The sequence below is a fragment of the Apaloderma vittatum genome, unplaced genomic scaffold (assembly GCF_000703405.1).
Source record: "Apaloderma vittatum isolate BGI_N311 unplaced genomic scaffold, ASM70340v1 scaffold40305, whole genome shotgun sequence".
Classification (NCBI taxonomy): domain Eukaryota; kingdom Metazoa; phylum Chordata; class Aves; order Trogoniformes; family Trogonidae; genus Apaloderma; species Apaloderma vittatum.
The window spans coordinates 12,045-35,446 of NW_009716240.1; the positions used below are offsets into that span (position 1 = coordinate 12,045).

The 23,402-nt window shown below is 43.8% G+C and overlaps 1 protein-coding gene across 1 annotated transcript in view; it reads left to right on the forward strand.

The window, feature by feature from the left end:
- LOC104268690 (dnaJ homolog subfamily B member 6) overlaps positions 1–22,478 on the forward strand; it is a gene marked incomplete at its 5' end in the record, with an annotated part of 34,185 nt that extends 11,707 nt beyond the window's left edge. Inside the window, 2 exons of the mRNA XM_009869435.1 lie at positions 14,818–15,024; positions 22,396–22,478. Coding sequence (XP_009867737.1) covers positions 14,818–15,024; positions 22,396–22,478 — 290 coding nt within the window. The remainder of the gene's footprint in view (positions 1–14,817; positions 15,025–22,395) is intronic.
- Between the last annotated feature and the right edge of the window lie 924 nt (positions 22,479–23,402).

Consider the following 23,402-nt stretch of genomic DNA (forward strand, 5'->3'; position numbering starts at 1 on the left):
TAGGGTTTTGTCTATACACAGAGCTGCGTTTGGTAATCAAGTTTGTTGTTAAGAGAATCTTGAGGAAAGGCAAATTCCTGGAATTACAACTCAGCAGCATTTGGGTCATATAACAATTAAACATAGTTGGGAACAAAACCAAAACATAAACTTTTATCTGGCAAAGCCCTTATGTCTCTAAGGTCCTTCCTAATTTTTTTCTGGGGAAGGCATCCCACTTAGACTTAGTTCTGGAGTTCCAGCACTCTCCTAGTTGTTCTATGGTCAAATTAACCATACTTCCGAGATCTAGATATTCAGCCTTTAAACTAGCTTTTATGCAGTCTTCTTTCTGTGCAAATAATAAACCTGGTAAGGCTTTTGCCTTACAGCCGCATAGAGGAGTACAGCTTCACCAGCACAGGCACAGCCAGCTGTAGTGACACGGGAACTTGTTAATGGAAAAGCAAACAAGTGTACGTGCTGTACGACTCTGCCCTTTTCTGGCTTTAAAGGATTCTTGGACAGAAATCTTTCTGTAGCTGGCAAAGTATATAGCCAGTGTACCCCTTGTATTTGTTGACTTTGTTAGCAGTAAACTACTTCAGAACTAGTTGTTGTTAAATGTATTAGAGCTGTAACTTGTCAAGGCAAAAGAATGACATGAATTCTATCCATATTTTCCAAGGAGCTTCAAAGTTTTTGAGTCAGAGCCCATGTGGAAGCTATTTCAGAGTTAGGAGGTGCAATTCTGTTCCCTGTACAAGTCAAGTCTCCTGTTACGTTGCTGGAGGAGGCATCACCATGTGTTTTTAGTTGAAACATGGCGATTTCTCTAGAGAATCAGGTAGAAAATGACAAGGTAGATGATAATTTTCTTTTTAGTTAACAGTAGTTAAAACAATGTGGAATTTACTATGCCTGTTTATATTTCTGAGATGTTACATCAATGCTGGCTAGTGGTATACAATGTACAATTTGTAGTATCTGTTGCAAGGGGGGGCTGCCTAAATAATTTCTAAAATATTTCTGAAACATTGGTATTGGCTTAGTTTGATCCACTTTGAAAGTATTAACCTGAAGGAATTGGAGATAGTCCTGTTTGAAAGGTTAAAAGGGAAAGTTGATTAATTTGTCCTGAATCCTACCCATAGCAGTTTTGTAGCCATTAATATTTTTTTTAATTAACAAATAGAACTCTATCTTGAAAAGTGTCATAGAACAGAAGGTGAATTTTAAGTGCTTTCTAATGCAATGAGTAATCAAGAAGATGCTTCTTATAATCACTGCTTACAACAAGAAACTCAACTCAGGGAAATAAAGCATTTTTTTGAGAAGACATGTTTAAGCCTCTCTGCTCTTCTTGATGAACAAAATCAAGAAGAAAAGATTAAATGATTACTCTTCTCTGGTTTCCACTCTTCCCTCTCCTGTAGCACTTGCTCTGAGATCACATGTTCACTTTGCTCCCAAAATGTTTATAGAAGATGACGACTCCATCCCTGGTAACCCTTTTCGTAGAATAAATCATGACGCCGAGCGCGTGCCTGTGCTCTGTTGCAGGGGAGGTGCTTGTTGCCCTGGACAGAATACTTTCCAGCAGTGGAAAACCTTTTTTTACAGGAGCTGTTTGCGGGGAGGAGGGGCTTTTGCCTCTCAGCTTCTCCTGAAGCGAAAAGTCAACCCTTTGTTCTTGCTGGGCTCCAGATTCAGCAAACTTGTGTTTTCTGGGTGTGGTGATGAAGTTTCCCAAATTACCAGTGTCTCTGGTGTTGAGTATGGATCCATAAGGGGCCCAGAGCCAAACTAGCAGCTTGAAGTGCAGCTTTAATGTAGGTTAAATGATCTATTGCTAACAGAGGTCAAAGCCTCTCAGGTTTTCTATTTTTGTGACAGTTCTGGTTAATCTTCCCTTAAAATACAGGTCCTCCACATTTTCAGTGGAAGTTTTGGTAGAGGTGGACACTCTGAGGTCCTTGCTGAACTGTCATCAATGTCCTTTGTATTAGTGTTCCAAGAGCACGATTTTATGCATAAGTTTATCTTCTCAATAGAAATTCACTTCTCTGAAGGCTTTCACAAGCAGATTCTACGTCCTGGAAGGTGAAATTACTGCCTTGTCTGCTGTAATTTTATTTCCAGTCACCTATTCAGTCTTGAGTAAGCTACTTTTTCTTTAAAAAACCCCCAGCTGTTAATTCTTTTACTTAGTATTTTTAAAAATTACTGTAAAAGGAGATGTTTTCTACAGGGATGCTAGGCTATGTCCAATATTGGGAGTTCAGACAAGGTCACAGTTTTAATTGGGAAGTGATGAAATGTTCTCGAAAGTACAAAGGCTGGGACTTTTTGTATCAGTTGCTGACTTGCATGGTAGATAACAGATGTAGGTGAACATCAGTCTTACCTGTTGTGCCTCCGTTCTAGGTTTCCTTTCAATATCACAGTGCTCACTGCAGGGCATTTTCAACCCTGCAAAGAGAGCAGTAATGAACTTGCAAGGCTGCAGTGTAAATGAAGTTCGACATCTTCAGTGTAGCAGAACTCTTGGCAGGTGTTTCTGAGCAGATTTTTGAGTTTGCTGGTGTTCAGGAGGAAAGTGGGGAGACTTTACTGGATCCTGTGCTTTGGGCTGCTAGTAGTAGAGAATTGCCTTTGTAGTTAAACAGTTCAAACCTCTGCAGTTTTGATTATTTCTGTTTAAAGTTTTTCAAATATTTATACCGTGGTATAATGAGTCCACTGACAAGTAGTCACTTAAATATTTGGAAAAGCTTTCACTGCCATTACAGAACTACAGGAGATGTGGTTATGTCCCTATGCTGGGTGATTTTGAGCAGAAGCTCATTATGGCAACCCCAGGTGTTGAGTAGTTGTGCTATTGCACTAGGTCGGTGGGTGCATCCCTTCCGTGGGCGCATCCCCCCTCCTCACCGAGAGCCAGTGGGCATTGGGGTGCTCTTTGCTCTCTGCTGGAATGTAGCCCTCTCCAATGTCTCTGCCGTTGTGGTAGCTCTTAAGTACTGGTCCTCCCTCCCATTTTTTTGCTTTGACCCCAGAGAGTGTCCTTGGAAACAGGTGTTACTGTCCTTAGTGCTTCATCCCACAGATCTCAGATGTGTTAAAGGAGAAGGTGGGCTGGTGCTGCTGCAGCAACGTAGGATGGGAACAGCCGTCACTGTGGGCACGGGCAGCTCCGGGGTGGCCTTCCCAGGAGATGTGTGGCCGTGTCGGGTACGCCAAGCAGGTCCTGATGTCGCTGTTCAAGTTCTTCTTCAGTTTCCAAAACTCAGAAAGCTCTCTCAGTAAAAAATTCCCTGTTCCCACTGGATTTCTGCAGAAGGAGCGTATAAACTGACTGACGATACTGTTCCCAGGCACAAAAGACAATTGTAAGTACTGTTGTTGGATGGTAGTTGTGTTTTTGGTTTGGTGGTGTTTTTGGGGTGTTTTTTTTGAGAAAATTTTAATTTCTATGCTTTCCATTCATTGGTTGTTTTGGTCAGAACTTCAGTTTGAGCCATATACATGGAGCAATTTATTTTTGTGTGCATAAATGCATGTATATATTTGTGTGTATATGCCTGCTTGTATAAACATTTCATTATTGGTAGGTCTTGAATTTGAAAAATTCCTAAACTATGGTGGGTTTTAAATTAAAGCACAAGCTGAAGAGTTTCATTATAGGTGGGAGAGAAAGATTGTTTGGAAACAGAGTTCCCCGGTGGTTTGGAGATGCCAAACAACAAAAAGTGGTGCAGCTTGGGAGTTATGGCCCCTCTAAAGGCCGTGGACAAGTTCCGAATTAAATACAATATTTAGTTTAAATTATTATTGAATGTCAACTTGAAACACTGGGATTTTTTTAAATTCACACTTTTTATTAGTGTCAGTTTTATCAAACTGAACACCAATGGCTTAGTGCTCTTTGCTGTCAGGAAGATGTCAAAAACAGGACTGGGTTTGGTGGTGAAGGTTCATAAAACACTTTGGAATATGTTGAGCTGTCAGAAGAGACACCCTCTTACAACAGCTTGTGTTGTTTTCAGGGTCAATTAAAAGGTGATGGTCTTCAGAGCTCTGTAATTCAGGGATGTTTGCGGGCACTGGGAGCTGGGATTTGCTTGTCTTAGTCCCAGTAATGCAGGGATGGATGAGGAATGAATTACATGTTGGGGGGTATAATTGGAGAGGGCAAATCTCTTATTTTTTTTTGTGTGTAATTAATATGTGAAGCCCTTAGTGTCGTATTTAAGGCTCAGGGCAGAAGGGAGAATGTTTTTCAAATTATTAACCTGGAAAGATGAGAGCTTACCTACTGAGCACGGACGACGCAGTGTCAAAAGTGGAGCTGGCTCTTACTGTCTTGTGCCTGTGAGATTTCAACAGCACTAATAGCTATTTGATGAAAATATAAACTTGGTGATTTTGTGCTTTTGCCAAATTACTATGGAACTGTTGACAAAACAGCTGGGAAAGTCATTCATCACATTTTTCTGAAGTCACTCATGAGATTCTTTTTAAATTTAACTGCATGGCTTTTTGCTTTATATATGTTTTTTTTTTTTCTCTGACGATAATCTGGGTTTGTTGTACATTAACAGTTTGGAGAGTGGTTTAAAGCTGATAATTCATGGAAAAACGTGTGACAGAACAGTATCGTTTGCGAATCAGGGCTTGTTCAGAACTACTCTGGAGATGCTTCTTCTAGTGAGGGCCACTAATGGAAATGTAAGATGACATCTTGATACTTCAACTTGTAGGCTTTTAAGAGTTATAAAGCTCTGTTCATTGCAAAAGTAGAAGAGCATGTTTCCTCTGCTTGTTCTCTGGAGGCTTTTCTGATTAGAAGCCAGTTTTGCTTGAGCTTGTGGGGTTAACTCGGAGGAGGGTTGACGGGAAAGAGCAAAGCTTGGTCTTTTGGGGCAGCGAAGGGGCCGTTCCATCTGGCACTGGGAGGTTCTGGAGCACGAGGGTGAGAGGTGTGAAGGTCCCCGGGGCTCTGCCAGGGCATAAGGAGAGAGGAGACACCACTGGAAGGCACCTTGTGTCTGGGACCGCAATGGAGGACCTGGCCAGGCTGCATGTAGCTGCGATATGGATTTTTTTGTTGATTTATTTGTTTTCCTGTAGTAGCAATAATTAAGTTGCATTGTAAGGGCTGGTTCTTTTTTTTTTTTTTTTTTCCCCTCAGTACAATTTTCAAATCCAATTTCAAAGCAAAACGTGAGCTGCGAGGCTTCCACATGGTAGAGATGAAACCTGCAGGGATTTTTGCCTGAGGTTGAAATATACGTGAGACGAAAAGAAACAACTCTGAATATTGAACCCAGTTAAGTGTTTTGACATTAGCAATACTAATTCTGGAGGAAGAGGGAACCATGTAAGCCAGGGAGCCAGTTACAGAGGACTGAGCCCCGTCTCACCTATGTGTGATGTAGGGAGGGAAGCCCCAAGAGTAGGAGCCCCGGGTGTAACTTCTTAAGGGGATCTGTCAGGCAGTACTGCAGCGTAGTGACATACAAGGTGACTTGCGGGACACTATGGTAGAGATCTGACATATGACCCAGAAAAGTATAGAAAGCATCATCTTTTAAGTAATCTGAATTGCTGTTTAAAAATCAGGTCCATTTGTTCAAACTCTGAGCTTGAAGCCTTGCTAATTCGTATTTATGTATGTCAAGCTGTGAAATACATTCCTTGTTCTTTGCTTCCGTTCAAAATTCATGCAGAACTGAAAGACCCCTGTGTGATAAAATCTTTTAACGAAATTCGCTTTGAGAAGCAGCATGTAAATGGGGCCATCTCTCTGCTTGCCTGAAACTCAGGTATTCATGTTACCTCCTGCCATTTGCATTTCTCACATCCCAAGTCTTTAAGATGAGAGCAGTTGGTGTAATTTATGTGGATGCACTGGAGTGCTTTGACAAAAGCAAAATTACTGCAAAAGCAGTACTTCTGCCTGACCTCAGATTTAATGTAGGACAATTCATTGGGCTTTAGAAGATATTTCAATGAGAAAGTTGTGGCAGCAAGGAAGGAAATCTAGGCTCTCTGCTATCTATATGTCAAGCTTGAGAGCTTGGTGCCACCCAGTACTGTCAGATAGGGGTGGCTTTGGCCATCGATCCCCGTTAGCTGCTCAGGGGAACAGCCTAATGACATTTCCCTTCACCTGTTTGCAGTGTCACTGTAGTTAGTGTATGGTTTATACTCATTGAATTTTCCCAATTTGTTGTGGATTGGGCTATCTTTGTGGCGAAGTATCCTGGTCTCGAGTAGCTTGGTGTGCTGGGAATGCAGGATTCGTGTTTGTACATGCTGGGCTGAATGCAGGATATAATGGGGTTCTCAGGCATGTGAGGGGGTGGTAGTTAAAATCCACACAGCTAAAAAAACGAAAAAAAAAAAATCAAAAGGTTGAGGTTTCTAAGGGAGGTGCTAGGGGTGACGAGGGTGAACAGACCCAGCTTGGGGCTTTCCCTGCCCCTGCGTAAGGATGAGGTAGAAACAGATTGAGGTGACACCGTAGCAACTGGATGCAAGGACAAAAATAAAAGGAACAAGTCCATTGCCAGCTTCTAAAGCCAGAAGGGCAGAGGATTGCTATGTGCATTGAGCAAAAGGTATTGAGCCCTGCCCTTTCCCGGACGCTGGATGTGCTGCAGCCTTGGCTCTTGTGGGACAGAAATAGCGCTGAGAGAGCTGCTCCGTCGGTCTCTGTCCCTTTTCCCAAATCTCACCTCCACCACCCCTTTCCCCCTGCCATCACATCCCAGGAGTTCACCACCACCTCCCCTCCCGTCTTCTGCCACTCGTGGAGTGTTTTTCCCGCTTACGGGGAATGCCTGGCTCCCACAGCAGAGGAAATAATAGTGCTGGTCCTGGCCTGGGAAAGCCCAGCCCAAATCCCCCGAGTTACATACTCAATACGAGGTTTAGAATTGGAGCAGGGACACGTAACGCTGGTGATGGCAGAGCTGTGCCGTCAGAGCCAGCGCGGGGTGGGAGATGGGGAGGAGACGAGATGGGACACGGCGGCAGGTTTCTGCAGAGGACGCAGATTGAGCGATGGTGATGTTTGCCTTTTTAGTTTCTAAAGCTGAGCTCTGCGGGCACCCCTTTCGGCTGAGTATTTCCCAGGATTTTGCAGGAGGAATGTCTCGGACATCTGTTTGCTGAGAGGAAACCCTGAATCTCCTCGTGCTCTCAGTAGCACTGTGGAATGTCCAGTTGCTCCGGAGGAAAAACGATTGGTTTGTGTGAGAAGGCTGGTGCCTGGGAGTTGACTCAAAATGTTGTCCTTCATCCTGCGCTTCAGCTGATAAACCTCAGCGTCGAAATCAACTCCCTTTACGGTTTGCAAAAGCTCTGCCCCTAGGAGTGGTGCTGCAGACGGGGCAGCTGCTCCGGCATTCCCCGCATGGTTTCTGAGTGATTTCAGGCTCTTTCGGTTTTCAAGACTACTTGCATTTTTTAATTTTCTTTTTAATCATTGGATTTTAAAATGGCTGCTCTTTCTCATGAGTATCACATCAGATAGAGAGGGAGAGATTTGTAAAGGCTGTCACTGTCAAAATCAGACAGCAACATTTCCCAGCGAGAACTTGATGCAAATTTTAGTTTCTGTGGAGTCTGACAAACCTGAGAGAGCACAGGCTGAAAGTGGCTTTTATAACTCCTCCTGTTAAGCGTCACAGTATTTGTGTTTCCTGGCATTTAGAAACAAGTTTAAGGACGATTAATCAGAAGGATTTGCTCAACATAGCCTCCAGTAGTGGGGAGGGATGATTTTCTTGGCTGAGTGTTTCGGGAGAGGTGTGTGTGTGCACATGCAGTTTTGGGAAATACCCTGGCCTTCCTACCTTACAATGAGCATCCCTTGCTCCTAGACAGAAATTCAAAGAAACTGTGGGGATTTGGCAACGTTCTGAAAACAACTTTCTAGTTTGGGCCCCTGAGTTTGACCAGTTTTTAGAGTTTCATGGTCTCCTGATGTTTTCTCTGTGCTATAATACATTAGATATGGAGCTTTTAAGAGAAGAAACAAAAGAACCAGTTAATCTTCAGGAATTTTTCAGCCCAGGGTAATCCAGGCCTGTAGACAGGTCCTTTCCAGAAGTTCTTGGTTCCAACTGACTCCTCTAAACTATGAGATTTCCCAGCAAATGTTGGACTTGAGTCTCAGAAGAACCCCGGTATCTTCTGCTAAGGTAAATATTAATACCAGAGCTGCTGTAACAGCAGAAAAATTTTATCAGCACAAAAATCACATCAACAGATTACAAAGATCGTAGCATTATCACCTGCAGATAAGTGTGTTTAAATGGGGATTATCTTTTTTCTTTCTCTTTTGGTTGCCTCTTCAGTCGCAGCTCTCCCTAGCAGCAGCAGACGGAGCTGAGTCATGAGAAACTCCAGCGTGCTCCATGGGCACGGGGTAAATTCCAAGCCCTTGTAATAAGGAGGTGGGGGGAAAGAAGTCAAGCAAAGGGGTTTTTATTTTATTTTTTTTTCTTTTCCGCTCCTGTTGTCAGTCAGCATTGGCAGCAGCTCAGACGAACATCAGTCTTCCAGCTGAGCCTTCTCTAGGAGCAGCAAAGCCATGTCCTGCTCTGAGCTCCAAAAAATAGGCCACCTCTTAACTTTCAAGACTTAGAGTATTAGGAAGACGCTTTGCTGTCATTCAGGAAAGATTGGAGCGAACTGAGTTTCCTGCAAGCCATCCTGGCACAACCAGCTCGCTGGGGCTTAGCTTGGAGCCACCTCGTGTCATTAGATAAAGCCACGTGTCCCTCACCGGTGGCATCTTCTGATGCTGGTTACAGGAAGGACTGTGAGGTGTTTGCAGCCTTGGGCAAGTCGTCCTTTGGACTGATCAAACCAGTGTGCCTACTTTTTGTTTCTTAATGCAGGGGAAAACCATAATTGATTTTTTTTTTTTTCCTTCTTGGTTAGATGTGTAAGGAAATAGCATGCGAGCGGTAGGGCTGCTTCACTTCCTCTTGTGTGGGGAGTGACCTAGTAAATGTAAATAAGTGGTTTGATAGCCTCAGGATGTTTACCTGGTTTGTTGGACATGGTTCTGTTAATTACTATCTTGCCATTAATTACTACTGATTCCTGGTACAATTCAGTTCAATTCCAGGACATACGTGGATGTTACTTAAATGTAACACCAAATAAGAATGTTAGCCCGTGCAGGGATGCTTTTGTGTGAAATGCTCCGTGACTTATCTGACCCACCTCACCTGGATTATCCTCTGCCTTGGTGTTTTTATTCCTGTGTGTTATCTCCATTTTCCAGGAGCACACATGGGCCCTCTGGTGTAGCTGGTGGTTTCCCCAAAGCACCTGCCTCTTCCAAGAATTGTACTCACCGTTTGCCATAGACACATAAAATTGATGCATTGCCGAAAAAATACTTGTTCGCAGTGGCTTTTCTGATAATGTGGATAGGCAATATTGCCCTCTACTGGTTAATTACAGGTTAAAGGATCCATATTTTCCCCTTTTGTATAGCAGCACTTCACAGTGAAAAATGATTTTTTCAGCCTACGGGTCCTATATCGCTGCTTGGAGCAGGAGACAGGTTTTGGTCCTAATGCAGCTACAGCTTGTGTTTGATTTTTTTTTTTTTTTTTTTTTTTTTTTTTTTTCCCCAGAAGTTAATATCCCCAGAAGCTGGTTTTCATTTGGGAGAACTTTGTGCACCAGAAAGCCAAACTTCAATTATTGTTTTTAAATGTTACTAGTAATGCTGAATCCCTTATTTTCAGAAATAACCCTTAGAAATGTAACTTCTCCAGACTGGTTTTGCAAGTGGAATAACTGCAAGGTTTTTAATTATTACTTGCCTTAGTAGAATAAGACCTTTAACATTGTAATCTGGATACTTCCAGCAGCCCCCGATAATTGCCCCCTTCCCTGCCCCAGGTGGGGTGACTGCACGGTGAGCTGGATCCAGGCACTGAGCTGGGTTAAAAATAAGCTCACAAAAATAGTGTTATTTTTAACCTGGGTCAGTCCATGCTTGGGTTCTCGGCGCGGCTGCCCAGACTCTCACGTGGGTGTTCTGGCTCGGGGGCACGGGAGGTGGCAAGAAGGAGCTGTGGGGGGAACCAAGGGCTGTTTAAAGCTGGAGGAGTGCCCCTGAAAGCTGCTTCTCACGTAGATAATTCCAGCTCTGAACTCAGCCATGGACTCCTCCATACCAGCTGTCTTCCTAAAAGCCTTTTCCAGGGCAACCATCACTGTTGACAAAGTTCCAGTAATGTTTAAGCACTTTTTGGTGGTGATGCCCTGTGTGGCTGACCTTTCCCAGGGGAAATTCTTTTCAAGTCTCATATTTGCAAACGGTGCAGCTGGCGTTATTCAGAGTCTGGCTCCGATGTTTTGAATATGTTTAAACATGTAGAACAAGAGAAAATAGTTGGGGCACATTACACTTCAGTATTGCTCTGCAAGGTGTGCTAAAGATAGATGATGAGTGGAAAGAACTGGCTGCTCATGCCATGCTTAGCACTGTGGTCGGTTCAATATTTGAATCACAGCTACAGCATTTAACTCATTTGTGGTGCTGTCCTGCTCTCCTACAACTCATAAAAGGGAAGATGTTTGGGCAATTTTTGGGGGTCCGTTTGTTGAACTAAAACTTGGCTTCACTTTGGGGAGGATGGAACACTGGATGACTCTGTTGGGTGATCAAGATGGATTTAGTCCTTTCATAAGCAATAGTTCAATAAGCAACTTGAAAGGGGCTTACAATAAAAGATGGAGACAGACTTTTAGCATGGCCTGTAGTGATAGGACAAGGGTAGTGGTTTTGATGTAAAGGAGAGTAGATTCAGACTAGATAATAAGGAGGATATTGTTTATGATGCAGGTGGTGAGACACTGGCACAGGTTGCCCAGAGAGGTGGTAGATGCCCCATCGCTGGAAACATCCAAGGTCAGCTTGGATGGGGCTCTGAGCAAGCTGATCTACTTGAAGATGTTCCTACTCACTGCAGGGAAGTTGGACTCTAGATGACCTTTAAAGGTCCCCTGCATCTCAAACTTATTCCATGATTCTGTGATTTAGCTGCAAATGTGCTGCCTGCACAGTGCTGGGGAGCAGCTCTGCATCCCCCCAGGGCGCTGCTGTGGGGCGAAGGACAGATGTGGAGACAGGCAAGGGCAGCCCAGAATTAGGAAGCACGGATTATTCTTCTGGAGGAAAACAGGGTAACTTTATAGCCTATTCAAAGGAAATAAAGTATTTTACTTCAACTGCCACCGTGTTATGTTTTGTGGCGTGCAGATGCAGCCTCTGTGGTGTGCCGATGCTCTCCCAGCGTGCCCCTGACAGCAGAAGAGTGCCGACGGCAGCTTCAGAGAGAATCTTCTTGCTGTGTAACACAGCTTAGTTCAGCTTAGCAAAAATGCTAATTACAGATGCTTGATGACAGAAAGTTAGGGAGCTTATAAGGAAAGGTTTAACACAAACTTGCAAAGGGATGCTGGTTCCCTGTGCTCAATACTGAGGGGTTGAGCTCTAGCTTTTAACATAGATTGCCACCTCCTTTGGGACAAGCAGTGGGTTTTGAAGCCCCTCAACTAAGTGGATGGTCTCTTAGCACTTCATACTAATTCCCACCCTCAGCCACGTGCATTTTCCTTGTGCTTCAGCCACCGCTGCATTGCACAGATAGACCCCAAGCAGCAGCAGCCCCGTCCTGGGTGTCAGACTGCTGCTGGCAGAACCAGGCACAGCTGGGGCTCTCCCAGGTTCATTGGGCTGCTGCAGCATCTTCAACTGACATGATCATGCAGTGCAAAGTCCAACTCTGGGGGTTAGTTTTGGATCGTTTTTGAAGGAGAGAGAAATATGCATTCCAGCAATTTTCTGCTTGTGGTTAGTTTTTTTTTTCCTCCCTTGGTATATCAGCTTTTGTGGAGCAATTTACCTGTGAACCCTGCTGGAGGAGGGGGCAGTCCTTGCTCTGGGCCATTTGTGGAAGAGTGGCACGTGGAGGACACCTCAGCAAAGCCTTGGAGGAGGCATATCATGACTTTTTCTAGACAAAAAGTGGCAGAGTTGCACATACAAAAACCAGAGGAGAGAGTTCACTTTCTAACAAATTAAGCACACCACAAGTAGAAGATCCCTCCCCTCCCATGAAAACACAGGAGGTGTGTAACAGACAAGTGTTGTTATTTCCCAGAGTCAGAGCCGTGCTCATACTGTCAGGAGCTGAAGGCTAAAAGCTGCTCTGGAGAGCAGTTCTCACAGGATTTATTAAAGCTGAACAAGCTCTCCTGCCTCTTCTCTAGATGGCAATTGATTTTATTGGAAAGATTGGAGTATGGAATGTCTTTCGCATTTTTGTATTTCATTTTAAGTTGGACCCAAGCAGCGAGTGCTCACTGAAAGGTCTTTCTGTGAGTTCGTGAGGCGCTCAGTGCTGTGGGGCTGCTGGCACAGCTCAGCTCCCGGGCAGGGGAGCTCTGCGGGAGCCTTCGCTGCAGGCAGCAGATCAAGGAGGTGTCAGGGTGCGAGAGGGCCAGCATGCAAGGATGCTGCAGGTACCTCACCAGGGAGGACCAAGATTATTTTGTCTTCTTTCGGTGTTAAGCTGTGCCTTTCACACCAGCTGAATTGGACTAAAGGTGTCAAGACTGACGTCTAGCGTAGTTTGGAGTTGTTTATTAGGGGGTGTGCAGAGCATCTTGTTTAATGCTTAACTGCATTAAGTGTTAGTGTGTCTGATCAGAGTGTCTCTGTGATGTGCACGCACAGAGCTTCAAGAACAACCTCGGCACATTTCTCATTCCTTCATCTGCTTGCTGATATAAATTTTAAACCTACATCATGCAAGGCTTTGCATATCAAAAGCAAGCCATGCAGACTGTGTTTTCATGGGAGGGGAGGGATCTTCTACTTGTGCGCTGTAATTTGTTAGAAAGTGAACTCTCTCCTCTGGTTTTTGTATGTGCAAATGGTGTACGTGGGTTTCCTGGGTTTTTTCTTACGCCTGGCATTTTATAGGCTTCATCTTCATAGACCTGGTATCACCAGACTGATACAAGCCTCAGTGCTGTTTTATAGCGTGTACAATCACGTAGCCTGTTATGGGAAGTGCTGGCCGTTCTGCTGCTGCTGTTTTCTGAGCTTTTCCTTGCCCACCACTGCCTCTCGTAGCCGAAGTGCTGGGGAAAAAAGGGGAAGAAAGCCATCCTGCAGCTCTCTCCTCCTGCAAGGAAACCTGGAGTCTTACACTGGTGTGATGCAGGCAGGCGGTGTCTAAATGTGGAAATGCTTGGTGTTACCATCACTTGTGTTTTGGTCTTGTTTGCTTGTGCCTTTGGAAGTGCAGGAGACCAGGGTAAAGAGGCGTGAATGTTGCATGTGAGATGGGGGAAAAGGGGAAAAAAAATCGCCCAGGAAAAAGGGTCCTCTGCATAATATCTGTGCACATCAGGTGCTCAAGTGCATGTTGGGGTGGTGTGAGGCACGTCTTGGAGTCCTCCTGCGAGGCCTCGGGTGCCTCGTTGCGCTGTGAAATGACTTTTTAAACATACCTTGCCTCCTTTTCCTCATGCCCTCAGAAGCATCTCCCCGTGTGTGGTCACAAGGTAAAGACAATGCAAGCTGTTTTGTTTGAAAGTGTCAGTGGTTTGGTGCACACAACAAAGTGGGTTTTACTGCTCTTGTTCCTTACTGCATACGTGGTGCTTTTTCCATCTTCAAAGCATTTTCCAGCCATGAACTAAGAGCACACGCATTAGCTGGAGCACACACCCCTCCCTAAGAAGCTGATGCCGGGCACATCCCAGGAAAATCTTCCAGAATGTGACACACTACTTTTGATGCAGAGAAAATGACGCCGTGTTTCATCAGCTCTATTAAAAGTATTTAAGTAATTGAATTAATGAAACTTTAAAAAGCCTTTAAGAGACAAATGTGGTACACACCTTTCTTCTCACTCCTTTTTTTTTCCCCTTTTTTTAAATATTTCCCTGTTTAATGTCTTTCGATGTTTTATTTGTTATCTTACTGTTTACTTTTTGATGTGTGGTTTTGCTGGGTTTTATTTTGTGTTATGGTAGCCGATTTCTCTCCTTTGCAGCATTCGTACTGTTACAGTCTCTGCAGGAAAGGAAAGTGTCATCTACAAAACAGCATGAGTATGACTGGAATACCTCATCTTTCATATTTTTGCAAACACTGGGGTTTTATTTTCATCATGTTCATTCACCTTTGCTGTGCGTGCCTGCCTTGCCCCATGGACTGTGCTTACATCTTCAACCCCATTTCCCATCCTCATGTGATCCCTCACACTTCTCTACTACCCCTCCAGCTGTGGATGTCCAACCTCCAGCCCCTCTGAACACACGTTGGCTTTGTTTTTCTCCCACCATCCCTGTAGCCAACTTGGTAATTTCTCCCTCCTTTTCCTATACCTTTCCTCTGAGCAGGGCCAACCCTTCCTAGGCAGACAGTCCAGGTCAGGTGGGATGAGACAACATGCTCTGCACAGGACAAATACCATCCAGGGCCGTGTGCCTGGCTCGCTGACCCAGCCTTTTGGGAGAAAGGAAACAGTGGCCCCAGAGCTGTCATATCTAGATGACTTTTTTGGGTGGCTTCAGTGTGGTGAGAGGCCATTGATGGAGCTTTCTGCTCTAGACACTCCCCGATGGGCAGATAGACAGGACTATGTGTGAGCTAACCACAGCTGAGCCAGTACTTTTGAGACACCCAATTTCCAGCCCTGTTCAGAGGTTGTTTTTTTCCAGGCTTAACTTCAGCATTTTGGCTGCAGTTCACTTTTTTTGCGCTCTTTGTTTTTTCAGGTGAGGCAGATGAAGAAGCCTTCGCTGAGGAGTGCAGACGGAGAGGACAGCATGCCCTGCCCTTCCAGCCGACCAACCCTCGCCTGCTGAAGTCTCACAAGCCCGCCAGCTCCCCCAGATATGCCTATCATTACAACAGCGATGAGGTGGAAGAGCAAGATAGAAGCCGGGTTACAAGCAGCTTGGAGACCCCTTTTTATTTATCAGGTGTGCACAAGCGTGTTGATGAGAAATGCGCAGAAAAGGATCCACCAGCTAGTCAGAAGCCAAAACCAAAAAGCCAAGCAAGAGTTTGTTGCTGTGTGTTGACATAATGTTAGGTCCCTGGCAGATAATAAACAAGAGCTTGTGTGTGTTCATGCTGCATTAGCTCTGCTCTTCAAGGTAGTCTAGATTCACAAACACCTGTGGATATTCAAGGATCGAGGGCAAATATTGTTATGCTGCTGAAGTGCCTGTGCTCTTTGTTCCTAAAAGTGAAGGCCTTTTAGAGGTTAACTAATCACAATATGTTGCACATTCATTTAGTTAAACTGTGCTTGGCTTAAGTTCACCAACTTGGTATTATTTCTGGAAGCTGCAATTTTAGGCACCTAAATCCTAATGCAGAAGGCTGAGACCCATTCAGGTGAATGCTGAAGTGCAGTGATCATCCCAGTAATTTTTGAAAGTAATTAGTCCTTTGATATATTTCCCGTCTGTAATGCTTTGGCAATACAGTCCAGAGGCTATCTTGGACAACTAAGTCCTCGTAACTACTTGATTTGCTTTGAACCTGTGGTCGAAGATCATCCAGAACTGCCAGGACAGGTTTTTCTGACACATGAAGATGCCTTTCTACCTGGATGCCCAAACCAAGGGGCCTTCCCATTAGCACTGAATTAGATGAAGTGCTGGGGAGTGTATGAGGCTTGAAAAACAAGCCCTGTACCCCAAGATATGTGCTCACATACTCCCAGTGCCGTACTCCCTTCTGCTGCATTTGTGAGCCTTTAAATCTAACACTGTCTTCTGTATGGAAGATGTGAGATGACAGCTTGAAAAAATAGAAACATTCACGTAAATATCTTGCTGATCAGTTGCTGGAAGTCTTGTCTCTTTAGGGATGGCTTAGTCAAATCTTTTCTTTTAAAGAACAAGAAGAAAAAAAAAATTACAGAAGCCTGAATGTAAACTCTGGGCTGATGTTCTGAGATCTCCCATGCAAGGATTACAGGTTTTGTCTCCCGTGTCAGTAGGCGGCAAAACAAAACCTTGACTCTGCATTTAGAGGTTCTCTGGAATCTTAACAATACTTGATAATGGTTTCCAGAGAGCGTCTGAGTTTGATACGCACCTTGCAGGTTTTGGAGAGATTTTTAAGATTGCTTAGGACCTTTTGCTGTGAATCTGTTTATGCTCTGAGATGCACAAGTTTGCAGTTAAGATGAATTTCTAGAAGTATTTGTGCAATCACAAAATCCTCTCTCCTGCCAGTAGATTGTGAATTGCCATAGAAGATTCAGGGTGAAAACTTGCTTGCAGTAAGACTAAGATTTTACTGTTGCTTTAAATATTTTGCCTGCTGTTCCTCTGATGGACAGGGCTGCTGAAGGACTGGTCGAGTCAGTCATAAAAACCTACGTGAGTGTCTTAATCCCTCCCTGGGAAGTTTGTGCACAAACCCTGGCCAGTAACGCTGTTCTCCTTCATGGGTGTTCACCTCTGCCGACTGCCTTGCCCGGCAAGCAGGCTTCACCAGCGCAGCTCTGTAATTATATTGACCACTTAATTGCTCCCGCTTGGCTTCTCGTTGGTCACTGCAACATCTGCTGTGCTTACACAAGCCAGTGCTGGGAAAGAAACAGCATCTTTTTCTGCCTTGGTCCAAAGCCTGCTCAATTCAGTGGAAAATAGTGAAGCTTGATGGCCTCAAACCAGGCGCTGTGGCACCTCGAATCAGAAATTTTTGCCGGTGCCGGCGTGTGGCCCTCAGCAGTGACGCTGCATGGCAGTCATAGTCGTCCGAGTCAGGGCTCCTCGATCAAATTCTCGGTCGTTAGTGATTCCTCTGCAGTGAAATGTTTTTCTTTCCCCAGCTCTAAGAGCAGGAGTCTTTGAGTTTTACTCTGTAAGCCTGTTGCAAGTTTAAATGAAGGACAAAGGGGACAGAGTTTCGTCTTGACAACATGGTGGGAATCCCTCTGGAAGTGGCCATCTCTCTCTAGCGCCCAAGGAGGGCAAGGCTGGCCAAGCCCTTTAGACTGACAACCGATACCCAGAGGCGAGGTGAATCCTGCCCTTAGTCAGGATTTCCAGTCATTACAGTAGGTATTTAAATAAAAAAAAAAAAAAAGACTTTAATTTGATCCTTCATCTAACACTGCATTTTAGTAGAAATTGCTCTGGGTTTCCTACTGTTCCTAGTTTCATAATGGCCTTTTAGAATAAAACTTCACCTCTTGTGCTCACCGTGTATCTCAAATAGTTCTTTAGCTCCAAACAAGTAATTTTTTTTGTAATAAGAATTCCGATACTGCAAGGAATGTGCTCCCTGATCGTATGATGTGTGGCTGACTGGTGGTATCCGAGCTGTGTGTAAGTGGTGTTAAAGCCAGCAGAGACCTGGGGGTTGCAGCAATAAAGGGTAGAGGTAGTGGTAGCTACCCCTAAAAAACGTACTTCTCTGGATTTGAGAGTTTTGACCTTTGTCTAGCAAGAATGGTTGAAATGTTTAATTGTTAAAATACTGAAAAATACATGATATGAAAGATCATTATTTGGAACATAATATTGCAAGGTTTGCTCTTCCTTTTGAATGAAATAGCTTGCATTAACTTAAACTTACAATATTAATCATTCATTTTCCCTGCATTTCCATCCACTGGCATCCCTGAAGAGGAAACCACTTTAAAATAACTTGCTTAACTAATCTTGATTCTTTCCTGGCATGGATTGCTCTGCTGGAAAGTTGAACTATTTCTACTTTATTTCATCTTTAATTCACTCTCCATTCTTTTTTTTCTGACATGCAGTTTCCTGAATAACATTTTACTAACTAGTAAAATTGATACGCTTGGTTATCTGAACTAATTACTTTATAATTCCCTCACGTACTTGTATTTGGGCATGTGATGCAAAGAGAAAGGAAAGCAAAGCCGCTGTTCTGTGGAAATCTAATACACGAGGAATCTGGAGGTGCGGAGATAGGAGGGAGTTTGCTCTCCTGTTGCTCTACATCCCCTGGCTGGACCAACAGCCCTACTCTCCTGCGGGCAGAGGGAGGCAAGACTGGCTGGTGGATTCGGAGGCTGGTTGGTTGCCAGAGCTGCCTTCACACGTGGTTTTTTTTTGGCTGCTAGTACGAGAGCATCCCGTTACCCGTTTGCTTCCCCTAAAAGGCGGCTGGGTTGCACATGGAAGGGCTTTCAAGGCTGCAGCGCCTTGCAAGCTTTTTCTTGCCATGTGGGAGTAAAACCTTGGACTCCAGTGGGTAATAGTATTACCTTAATTAATAGCAGGCAAGCAGGTTGCATCTGGCTTGGTATATTCTTGTAGCAATTCTTGACAGAATTGGTAATGAAAATAGTATGGTGAGCAAGCATGGAGGAAGGCCCCAGTTAGTTGCTAAAGCTTTTTCAGTCCCCTGAAACATCAAAGTTGGAATTACATCACTGGGTTGGCCAGTGAAACTGGAGAACTCGCCCCTTAACAGTGAGGATAATTAAATAGTGGAGCAGCATACCTAGACGGGGTGGGATGTTTTGTCACCTCAGGTTTTTACGTAGAGGTGGGTGCTCTCTCGGCGATGCTCTGTGGCATGGGCAGGAGCTGTGGATGTGGTGATAGAATTAGTAGGTCAAATTGTGGTGCGTGTTGGGCAGTGGCTTGGGCTGAAAGGAGGGAATGTGAAAGTGTAGTGAAAAACTGTAATTGTAAATTGAGTCACACATGTGAAATTATACTGAAGCTGTGATCCGAGCTGAAGTTTTATAATGGCATATGCAAGCGTGGTCAGTCCAAAATAACAGAACTCGGAAAGCTAGCAACTCAGAAGTAAGCTAGCTACCTCGGAAATAGTAATTTATTGTTTTGACTAGAGGTAATTGATTTTTTTCTGAGGCTTGAGCAGAAAGCACGAATCCCTCCTACTCCCAGCCTCAGTGCTTCAGATTGTCCAAGTGGAAGGAGGTTCCTCCAAAGTCGTCCCCTTTGCAGGAGATCTATAAAAATCAGGCCTTGATTATTGCCTGATGTGTGTCAAGAAGCAGCAATGCTGCGCGTTAGTTGTCAGTCGTGACTGAACACCTTGTTTCCTTCTGCTGACTCCTACGCTCTCCTGCACTGGCAGAAGGACGGTGGAGGAGACCTGTGGCTGCTCTCTGCGTCCTGGTAGAGTAGGCAGATGTCAGGCAGGGTAGGAAGAAGTAGGATACCACAAATGGGTTGGGTTAGGAGTGTTTTCCTCAGGACGCTTGTCCCTTTGGATCACTCACTCGATGTGCATACTTCCCTTGCAGCTGCCGCCCGAGCATGTGATGAGTTTCATGGTCAGTGATTTAATAAACCCAAGTCTTTGGGAGGTACAGGTGGCAGGGAAGTAGAAAGCCAGAAGAAAAGTCAATCTAGGACACAGCAGAGAAGCTTCCCTCTTTGTTTTGGTCCTTGCTGAGTGGTCAAGGGAGTTTCTGCTGAGTGTTGGTTTCAGCCTTCAGCAGCTGTATGAGAAATGGAATAGCTTCTGTGCTCTTTATGGTTGTTCTGGAAGTAGAAGGAGATGAAATGGGAAGCGCAGACGCTGTTTGTTTTAGACAAGGATTATCCAGGTTGCAAACCAGGTGTAATTCCGAATGGGGTAGATTCTTGCTTCATCCATCTCTGCTCCTGGCAGCTGACAAAAGCAAGAACGTACCAAGTTAGGCTGGTATCTGTCTGCATCTGAACAAATGTGTTTTCCAAATATCAAAGCTTGGTTCTCCCTCCACCTTGTAATGCATTTATAGAGTTTAGAGGGCTAACAGTTGCTTTTAAGGGTGGAAATTTGAAAAGCCCATCTCCCAGGTGGAAGCCAGTTCAGCCAGGCACTAAGTACAGGGAGGCTCCGTGACAGTTTGTGATGTGAACCAGGACACTGGTTCACTGCAAACTCATCAAGTAGTAACGGGACTGCTACTTCCTAATTCACATTTTTTGTCACTACTTTGGGGCTAGTCTTGTAACCAAGGCAGCTAAATATGCTTTTAATTAGTGCCGGTTGAAGTATTTGAGTGAAATAAGTACCGAAGGGTTACGTCTTTAGTGTGTGATTTTTACTTTTGGTAGGAGCTGCTTCACGTGTTGGGGTCGGGTTTTTGACTCTTATCACCCAGCACAGCATCACTGGAGCTAACAGATTGGCAAAGTTCAACCCATCCTTTCTCTTTTGGTGGAGGGAGAAAAGGAAATGGTGAAATTCTTTATCACAGCAGAAAAGATCTGACAGTTTTTCTCCAGAGGAATATGCTGTATTTGTGCATTATCTTTTACTTTGGCCAATCTGTTTCTGTGTGTCAGAGATAACACTTGAAAGATTTCCACTTTTCACCCTTATCATTCCTGGGACTGATAGGAGACCATGTTGTCAAATGCCTAAATATCTTCATACCACATTATTTTAACATTTGTGTTGTTTCATTTATAAGACAATGAATTACGTGGCACTCATTTCAAGTCATAATTTACATTGAGTCACAATATTTTTAAGGAAGGATTACTAGAATTGCTTTCAAAATCTCAACCATTCAAAGAAAAGGGGCTGTTGCAAAAAAACATAAAAAATGCAGTCATGCCTCGACGTGGAAGGCTTTTAGAAATACTGACAGTGTTTTGAGAATGAAAAATGAGAAAGTTACGAAGCTAGTAACTTGTTAGGGTTTAATGATCATTTCCCAAATATCTGTGTTAATGTTTCATAGTTATTACATGAACTAGTTCTGATCAGCTGATATGATGCTGTTTTTCCCTCCGGTAAAGGGAAGAATCCTTTGAATAACACCCCTCGGATGACTGATTTTCAAGAGTCAGCACGTCTTTCCTGCCTCTGTGGGGATACAAAGAGATGCTTGAGCCCTTCTGGGCTCTGTGCCTTACAGGAGTGGATTAAATGCCAAGGGATCCTATTTTTGACAATGTATAGGTGACATTGAAGTAAACTCCATGGATGGAGTTCTTAGTTAGGAGATGTTCACGCAGTGTCCCTGGGGGCAGGATCATAGCTCAGGAGGGTGACAGGGTGTGGGAAAACACAGCGTCACTGCAGTTTTGCAGAGCACTGCCAGTTTTTCTCTTCCTCAAACAATAAAACTGGTTTTCACTCTAACTTTGTGCAGGCTAATCGCTGATGGCAGAATTTCTAAATAAATATCCTGCCTCTTGACTCATGATTGCAAATGATGAAGTCATGCTGTTGGTACAGTGTAGGAGCTGGAATGATAACCTAGGCACAACTTCCCTTTGCTGTGAGGGGGTGTGTTTCCTCTAAGGCACAAGCTTTTGATAACATTTCAAGTGATTTCTAGCCCGAAAACTATTTTGTGGTTCTCCCCAAGTCTTGAATGTAAACCGAAGAACTGCAGTTCTGCCATGGGCACAACTCTTAAATGTGCTTGGGAGGAGCTCTATGAGGAGCAAACTTCTGCCACAGTGTGACTTCACCCTCTTCTGACCTCCTGCCGCTTCCTTTTCCCATCTTAATTTTGCTATGAGTGTTAAACTGATGGAGAACCAGGCATGATGGTGACAGGGAAATGTTTGCTAGCTTGGAGTTTAGATGCGGAAGAGCACTGAGGTAGATGCGGTGTTGGTTCTGCACAGCTCACTGTCCGTGCAAGTCTGCTAGCAAGTCGCATTTTAATGCAAGTTTGGAGGAAAGGGTGGGAGGAAGAGCAAGAATCTTTTTTCATGCATCTTTGCGGGAGGAGGCAAAAACATTGGGATGATGATCACGTGGCTGGGAGCTTGTGCCTACTGAACCTCTAGCAAATAATTGTTGCTTGAACTTAATGCTTCCATGCACCTTTGGAGCTGCAGTAGAATATATAACCTGTGGTGCATAGTTAAGCATGAGCAGGCTGATGGCCTGCATATAAAATGCCTATTGGTAAACACTGAGCACCTTCTTATTTACTCAGGATTCTCTGCATTCCCTAGTGTTAAAATGGAAATGCAAATACTGTGGTAACTCTGACTACTGTGAGCAGGAAACGCCAGTACTTAAATAGCTCCTGCTGTATAAGTCTTATTTATTGCTTCTGTTCTGAAAATTATACGGAGTTTGCATGTGCTCTAATTTTGAAGCTTTTCCTGAATGGCTTTGAAGTCTTTTGAAAGTTCTCCAGATCTTTTCAGACTTCAAAGATTGATAGTGTTTTCTTTCTGTCCTATGTGAGGGACGTAGTGGAACTGGGGATACAGTAGAAATGATCATTTAAAAAAACTACATTAGAAAGCCAGGCCTTTTCTTTAAGATTCCTTAAACCATTCAGAGAACGTGTGCTTTTGCTAGAGGGGAAATAGTCCATGAATGCTGTGAATAGTGTTTTACAAGCCATATTTCCTCAGGACACAAAGAAGGCAGCAAGAGGAGGAAGCAGAAGCAGAGAGAGGAACAGAAGAAGAAGAAGTCAACCAAAGGGAGTTACTAAAACGGACTTCTCTGCTATGCCAATACCTTTATAATAACGACAGTATAATGTTACATTTGAGCACACCTCTTCTGTGTATATTTTTTGATTGTTCACATCGCTAGCAAGGAAGTGACTCATGTTTAAAACTGTACTAAAATTGCACTATATTATTCTTCTTAGTTTCACGGAGTGGCTTTCTTGCCAGTCAAGTTAGGGAATTCGAACGAGGCAGATGTTGGCTGGAAGTGTGTTATGTCTGGAGATTGGAAGGCGTTACAGAATTTCTTACCTCTTCCTTGCCGGGGACGAAACGGACTCTAGTCTAGTGTTTGTTTATTTGTCTTGTAGGAGCTACAGGGTTGTGCCAGTGCCTGTTTGTTTGGTCACTCTGGCATCAACATCAGGCCTGTTGAAAGAAGAGTCCTTTTCACTCATGTCATTGGGAATGGGGTTGAGACATGAGTTCTTAATAATGCAAGTTTAATAAGTGACTTCTCTGGTTGTTTTTATTCCCTGAGCTGGGCAGCGAAGGTCTGTTCCCATGGTTAAAATGTTCCTTCATTTTAAATTGTATCATGAAGTTATAGCCTGATTTTAAGGAACTTAGTGTAAAGCTGGTCCCTTGTAAGCACTCCTGATTTCCATAAGCATAGTTGACTCCCGATGAATCATTTAGTGAAATCATTCCTTATTTTAAAAGTTTATTTTCAGAACCTAGAGACAAATGACCTAAGTGCTACTTTAAAAGTGCTTTTTATTTCTGCTGAATATGTTTTAGATAACAAACATTTTTTCAGCATCTGTATCAAGTTGTTTCTGCAAAGAAATTACACCTTTATGTGCAAAAGCATTTTGCATGAGTTTTATTGCAGGACAAATTTTTTTTAGCTTGAAAAGATGTCTTCAACTGAAAAAAAATATGTATTTTCTGGCAAGATTACT